Raw genomic sequence first — 7,833 nt, 5'->3', positions numbered from 1 at the left:
CTGGGGATCGTGCGATTGGTTAACGTTTAAAGAGGACGAAACTACAATCCCCACAGTGCCTCTGTCTAGCATTTTTTTGCTTTTCCGGCGACTTTTCTATATCGGGATTTGCTGTTGGATAAAATAAAATTAAAAAAATCCCGTTAACGACGCAAAGGGGTACGGTAGTGGTTCTGCAGAGTAATAATTGGTGGTTGCGGTTGGCATCCGGAAGAAAGCGGATAACGTGATCCATGTGGCTGGTGTTGGGATGTATTTTTTTTTCTCTCCGCCAGTTAAGAAACAATTATGGAATATTGTTGATGTCTTGTAGCTGGTCTTTGGAAACGCAGGTTGGTAAGTCACTGGCCACCCTTACTCTGATTTTCTTTAATCCCCTGTCATTTTGCGAAAAACATTTATTTTCGTTATCGGATACTTGCTGAGCCATATCAAAGATAAGAATTGGCATACTGTATGCGCTATTATAAGGGACGCGGTGGCTCAGTGGGTTAGGATGCTGAGCTTGTCGGCAGTTTGGCGGGTCAAATCCTGAGTGCCACGTAACAGAGTGATGAGCGCCTGTTACTCGTCCCAGCTTCTGCCAACCTAGCAGTTCGAAAGCACGTAAAAATGCAAGTAGAAAAATAGGGACCACTACGGTGGGAAGGTAACACGGCGTTCCGTGCGCCTTTGAGGTCTACTCATGCCGGCCACATGACCAGGGAGACGTCTTCGTTTTAGCACTGGCTCTTCGTCTTTGAAAGGAGATGAGCACTGGGCCCTAGAGTCGAAATCGACTAGCACGCATGTGTGGGGGAACCTTTACCTTTACGCATTATTATAGACATCAAAATCAATCTCAATTTGTATATGTCAGGCTTGTGGAGCCAAAATTGGATTATCCTTGTGGCTGAACATAATGTGACTTTTTTGACTTTTGGGTTTTTAGATCATCATGGCAACGGCATTCAGCAGTGATGGAGCTGAAGTGATTCAGCGGACTCTGATTACTACAGAAGCAGGTGGTCGTCTTCCAGTTTGTGGGATAGAGGATTTTTATGAACTGGAGAGAGCAGTTGCTTTTGTATCTGACAATGGCTTCACCAAGGTGAGCTATTTTGTGACCTGACATAAAGCTGCCAGTTCTCCTCTGGAATTGGGTATACTCTATTGCATCTTACAAGAAAGACAATACAATTACAATGCGATGTTGATAGAAATTGATGGGAGAGTAAATAAATGCACATTTATTTGGTTTAACATATGTATAGCAGAAGTATTTTGAACAAACTTGGTATCTTGCCATAGATTGCGCTTCAGTTTCCTGATAAACTTTTGCCAGATTCAGCAGAGGTTGCTGCAAGGATGGAAACAGCAACTGGTGCCAAGATGTATGTCCTGGGAGACACATCGTATGGCAGGTAAGGTCATAGGAAGATCCAGCTGTTGTAAAGACAGCATGAAGTCACCAATGGGAATTTTATATGCACTTAATTATGACTAGACTTCAGTAAACACAGGAAAGAATACAAGGGCAAGTTTGCATTGACATTTTTATTCCTTCCATTGCAGTGGAATGTTATAATGAAAGGAAATGGAGTGAAAGGTTATATGGGGTTATAAATCCCAGTCTTTTATTATTGACCATGTTTCCAGGGTTGATTCTAGTTGGAGTCTAGGATCTGGGAGGCCATTTTCAGTACAAAGAAAGTAATTTTCTGTATGCTTGGACTGGTTGTTGCTTAATGAAATGTGTCCTTGGATTTCTATGGCTAATCCTGTTGTTTTTCTTTAGCTGTTGTGTAGATGAAGTGGCAGCAGAACATGTGGGTGCCGAGGCTATAGTGCACTATGGCCCTGCCTGTTTGAGTCCTTGTCGCAAATTGCCAGTATTACACATATTTTGTCAGGAACCGCTAGATGCGATGCGATGTGTGGAAGTCTTCCAGGAGTTGTACCCTGACCTTCAAGCCTATGTGGTTGTACTGAGTGAATCTACATATTTTCACGCCATTGGTAAGTCTAGGAAGATTGTTGTGTGGGTACAAATACACTGCAAAGGTCTGTTGGAGGGGGAACATAGGTAGACAAGAGATATTTCAGGCCAGGTTGGGGAGGTTCCCATAGAAAGAACATACTCATTTCTAGTCTTAAAATCTGCCATTCTGCCAATCCTGACTTTGTGTCTATTGTGTGTTTCTTACAGCTAAGCTATTAGAATTAACTATTAAGTCAAAGCCATGCAACCTGCTTTACTGTTATTGCTGTTTATAGTTTTGTGATTTGAATCAAGCCAGGGACAGAATGAGGAAGACTTGAAAATTCCTGCTAAGAGCTTTTACTAATTTCTGAAGAGAACAATATGAAAAATCAAATAATTTTAAATGAAATAGCACTATGAGTTCTCCAGTGTATATCTTTAAAGAATATCTGTGATCATTTTTCTTCATAATTCTCGTTCATCTTGATGTATCTCAGCTAACCCAGCTTTTAGCTTTGCTTGCAGTCTCTAGTCTGATTGAAGGAACTTTCTCTGTTGTTACCAGAAAATTGCCAGGTATTGGGGAAACTGCAGATACATTAGGTTAAATTGTATTTGCTCAAATATTACAGATGGATGACTTTTTCCTCTGTACTTCCTCTCTTAGATGACCTGGCCTCTAAGCTACAATCAATTTATCCCAATGTGGTTTTTGCTCAGTTGGATAGTAAAAAAAATCTTGATTCAAGCCAGCCAATTTCTGGAATAATACAGCAGTTTGGACGATGCTTTATAATAGACGAACATCATGGTCTTGAAAACTACAGTATGTTCTATATAGGTTCTGAAGGACCAGAACTTACAAACTTCATGCTGAGTTGGAACCAGTGTCCTTTTAGTTCTTTTGATCCTAGGACAGGACAAGGCCGGTGGGAAACACTGGACGTGAACCGGGCCCTGCGACGACGCCTTTATCTAGTGGAACGGGCACGAGATGCTCAAGTAGTTGGTATTGTGGTGGGTACTCTTGGAGTGGAAGATTACTTGTCTGTTCTGGAGCATCTTCGCCAAATCATTCACCGTGCTGGAAAACGTGCCTACACGCTGGCTGTGGGTAAACCTAATCCTGCAAAACTGGCAAACTTTCTAGAGGTGGATATCTTTGTACTGGTAGCTTGCCCACAGAATTCCTTGCTTAATTCCACTGATTACTATCGACCCCTGATCACGCCCTATGAGTTGGAAATAGCATGCAATCCAGCACGGACTTGGACAGGCCGCTATGTTACAGACTTTCGCCACCTTCTGCCAGGTAATACCAGATTTCCCGATTCAGAAAATGAGCACGAATAACAGTCATTGCTTAGTGTTCATTTTCGAGAGACCTTTGATTCCCTTAATTTCTAACTGATGAAAAAGTTGCTTAGTTGTGTACTTTCAAGCTTTCCTCTGGAAGCACAGGAGTGCTTTATTATAAATACAGGGAACTTTCAATGCTTTGGGCATAAAGCATTGAAGAGAGATTATAATACCATATAGCATGATGTTACAAAGTTAATAGAGCTGCTGTATTTTCCAAGTTGAACGTGGGGTGTCTATGTGCATGGCATGGGGAAGTAGTTTTTTTGGACACCATTAATCCTATTTTAGGATTTACTCTGATTTCTATGTATTTTCACCCTCAAAATCACTAGAAACCATGGTGCTGTTTTGGAGGGCAAATATGAGCTTCCATTGTGACAAAAAAGGTTGGGAATCTTATGCAAACCTGGGAGTCGAGAGAATTCATTCTTCCTTTTAACATATAGAAGTTTTCATGATAAGGAAGTTCAAAAATATGAAATTAATAGAAAATTTCATCAAGATCCATCATGATTCCATCTAGGGGTAATGACAGCAGTGTTCCGATATCTCAGGGGTTGCCACGAAGAAGAGGTGGTCAAGCTATTCTCCAAAGCACCTGAAGGCAGGACAAGAAGCAATGGATGGAAACTAACAAAAGAGAAGCAACCTAGAACTAAGGAGAAACTTCCTGACAGTTAGAACAACCTGCTTCCAGAAGTTGTGAATGCTTCAGCACTGGAAGTTTTTAAGAAGAGACTGGACAGCCTTTTGTCTGAAATGGTATAAGGTTTCCTGCCTGAGCAGGGGATTGGACTAGATGACCTCCAAGTTCCTTTCCAACATCATCGTTATTGTTGTTTTGGTCCTGTCCTGCTCTTGGTCAGCCACAGCCAGAGTAACCCACAAATTCTTTGCCATTCGTATCCCCGCACTCAGTTAGGAAAGACTCTAATCAGGGTCTGCATGCTTGATTCAGTCTTTGAATATATAATAGAATATCATTTTGTAAGCAGTGAAACTTCATTAATACTGTACTTGTTTTGTCTTATCTCCAGGAGCTTGTGACCATGTCCTTTTCCCAGAAAAGACCAACAACGAACCCAGCATTTCACTGATCACTGGACAGCTGCGCTCCATTGATCCCTCCCGGATACCAGATATAGAGCCAAATTCTGGCACAGCTGTGATGTGCCGCAACCATTTACAGACTGTATCTCAGATCAGCCCAGCAGGTATGTGGCTTGGGGGTAATGCTCTTTCAGCTGCAAAAAACCTCCTCACTTGGTACTTTTCTTTTGATTAATCAATTGTTTAAAGATGTAGTTACTGTGGAATCTTAAAAACTGAGGCTGATAAAATATCTATTTACTTTTTGCATTGCTACTACCTGAATCCATTAATGGAGATAGAGCTAGGATAAATGGCCTAACCAATGTCCTCCCACATACTATTTCTGATTCATAATGTAAATATGATAATGCCCTATCAATATAATCAATTTGTCAAAGATAATGCCCTACCAATATACCAGTTACTCATGACCTTTAGCTTGTGTGGCCTTTGGAATAAAGTTGGTGAAATATTTTTGTATCTTAGCCTCATTCTTGGAGTCCCGCAGCTGGCGGGGACTGGAGCAACAGCTGGGCCAAACAGAAGTAAAAAAAGCTATTGTGGGACGACGGGGAATTGCCATTGCATATGAAGATGAGCCTTGTGGATGACCAACCCTGAATATAAAAGACACTGGCCAGATAACAAACTGCGTTCTTTGCTGGATTTGGATGGGTTAATGGAACATGTGTCTTTTTGAACTTGTTGACAGTCTTATTTGTACAGGGCATAAAGTGGGCTATATTAATATTTTTTGCAATATGATGATGGACAGTTCAACAGATTTAAGTAGAGTGCTATATTATTATTTTAATAGAGGAATATTTTTTTTTTTAAAAATGAGTGTTGATCTCTGCTGAAAAAAGTGTGTTGAAGTTGTTTATCCAACGATGAGACAAGTGTTAATCCACATTAGTGGCCAATTTATAGATATCCATGTTGCTTAAACTAGTCCTCAGTTGTAATTTCTGTTGATCAGAAGCTTAGACTATGCTGAACAGTAGGGTGAGCATTACTGATCACAAGCTGAAGTCAGCAGTGATGCAATTGCTAAAAAAAGGGGGGAAAACACCTAATGTAATTCCCAAACTGAATTAATAAAAGCATAGTCTCCAAGTAACAAGTAGCCATAGTTCCATTTTATTCCAAAGCACTGTGTCCTTTTCTGGAGATCACATTTAAATATGTTGACAAAGAGAAATTAGCTAAGAGGGTCACAAGAATGAATAAAGATACTGTATAAAAAATATTCTATAAAGGTTGAAGGAAACACATTGCATGGGCCTCTTTAATGGATAACAGAGATGCTATGCTTATGTAAGATTCTCAGTATTTCTTCCAAATCATCTTTGAAGCATGCATAACCCTAATCTTGATCTTTGTAACCCCCAGGGGACCAAATAAAATTCTGTACAGAAGAATAAATGTTGGGCAAATATTAAGGATCATTGAGTCTAGAAGAGCAGATTGAATAGTATTATCTAGATGGATGGTGGACTACTTGTTATTGGAAATCTCCAATTTAAATCTTTCAGACTTTTAATTGGTCTGTTTGCAACAAAACTATTGCCAGGCCCCAGCTGTATTTTCTCCACCCAACTGGAATGTTTCTGTTCAGGCTTCTAGGTGGCCACTTCCTCCTCTAGGATTTTCACCTCTTTCCATTTTCTTTTTCAATCAATGTTCAGTTTAATGGTGCTCAGTCTTCATTGGATATTGAAATGGTTGCCTGTAGGAAGCTTTTATAAAAGGATTTGAAAATCATAAGCATGCCAAGCTCTCTCTTATTTCTTAATAGTGCTGTTTCGGCCATAATTATATTGGCACACAAAAGTTTTCTATTAAAACGAGTAAAATTGTGTTTATGCATAAAGGTTCCTTGACAGGAAAACATAAAAATACACAAGCACCTAGTATGCACTCTTGTCATCCAGCACATGGGTTTTTCTACTTCATTTCTTTTCACAAATAATAATGTTTTTTATTACATCCTTAATGTGAAGTCAAACCAATTAGCTTCCACAAGATGGCATGAAGTCAATTCAAGCTACATTTGTGTACTTCCATCATGCAAGGTATCTCAAAAATTTTGAGGTTAGTAGGCATATTTGAAATTTACAAATGTCTAAAAATGTCCACTGGAATCTGGAAAGTCACAAGATACCCACTTCCTACGAAGCCAAACTGAAGTTGTGTCATCACCAGTACTTCAGCTTATTTTTCTCCTTTGGTTTTGACCAGGTAGGCATTTTTTCCAAACAAAGTGCAGGCAGATAATCCACAATGCCTCTCAGAGAGGTGTCTTGCCTAGTGGAGGTGTGTTCCTTTACCTCAAGTTGGTGAAGCATCTCATGGAGCTTTGTTGTTCTGACTTGATGAAGACTCCAGATATGATCTCAACTGGCTTTACTGAGGCTGCTACTGTATTTGTGCTGTGCACTGAGCTTGTTGTTACTGAATGAAGCTTCAAAAGGACTATTTCCATTGAAATCTTGACAAAGCAAAACACTTTGTAAGTATTGCATAACCTCATAGCCATTGGATTCTGGAGTCTACATGAGGCTATTGGAAATCTAGATTATACTTGAGACTGTTGTTTTGTTTAACGGCATATTAGAATTTCATTTTTAAAATTGGGGGGGGGGGGAGAACAGGCAGAGAAGGAAGTTTGGCAAGCACCAAGAGAGGTGTCCACCAGCCCATTAGCACTAAATAAGAGGTATCCTGAGCAGAAGCATTACTTTGCCACCTCTGTTCCATAAAATGCTATGTCTACTATGCCACTTTCTGTATCTGAACACTGGAAGGTTATTGGAGCGGGAAGCAATATTGAAGAATGCTAATGCAAAATACACTTACTTTGTGTAAGGGACTCTTAGAGACGTAATACACCAATAGGAGCTTTTCAGCAGAAGAAACAATGAAAATGATGGAATTACAAACTGGTATAATATATTCCAGGAAAATAAACTCCAGGGAAACAAGATAGAAATACTTTTGGTACATGGCAAAGAAATATAAGAAAATTGCCTACTTTTGCTGGAAATAATTCACTGTTACTAAACTTTAGCCAAATGGATCTGTTCTCTAACAGATTTTTTGTTCACTTCTTACAGCTGGAGGAGGGAACATTTGTAGTGTACAGATCAATTTCCTTCATAAGAATCCTAGCAAACTTTTACCTTGTATCATTTCATGATAACGTACCTAGTACCCAACCATAGCTATCTCTCCTAGACTGTTTTGTTGGAGTGATTGGAGATACTCTTATGTAGACAGGCCTTGGAAACAACCACATAAGCTATTTTTCCATGATTACCCATTGCGAAAATGTGAGATACAAAATGGTGACAACAACACCTCTAAACCTCTCACATGGTCAAGAAGGTAAGGCAAAATACTCATCAAATAGAATA

The 7,833-nt window shown here is 39.7% G+C and overlaps 1 protein-coding gene across 1 annotated transcript; it reads left to right on the top strand.

Annotated features, from left to right (window-relative positions):
- Positions 1–29: 29 nt before the first annotated feature.
- DPH2 (diphthamide biosynthesis 2) lies at positions 30–7,797 on the top strand. The gene is made up of 7 exons (XM_083358457.1): positions 30–336; positions 932–1,090; positions 1,291–1,403; positions 1,778–1,998; positions 2,631–3,275; positions 4,363–4,539; positions 4,904–7,797. Exons 2-7 carry the CDS (start codon positions 938–940, stop codon positions 5,026–5,028), a joined length of 1,434 nt encoding a protein of 477 aa, XP_083214583.1. The 5' UTR covers positions 30–336; positions 932–937; the 3' UTR covers positions 5,029–7,797.
- The last annotated feature ends 36 nt before the right edge of the window (positions 7,798–7,833 follow it).

The sequence above is a fragment of the Vipera ursinii genome (genome assembly GCF_947247035.1).
Source record: "Vipera ursinii genome assembly, chromosome: 3".
Lineage (NCBI taxonomy): Eukaryota > Metazoa > Chordata > Lepidosauria > Squamata > Viperidae > Vipera > Vipera ursinii.
This window is presented reverse-complemented; position numbering and strand designations above follow the sequence as displayed.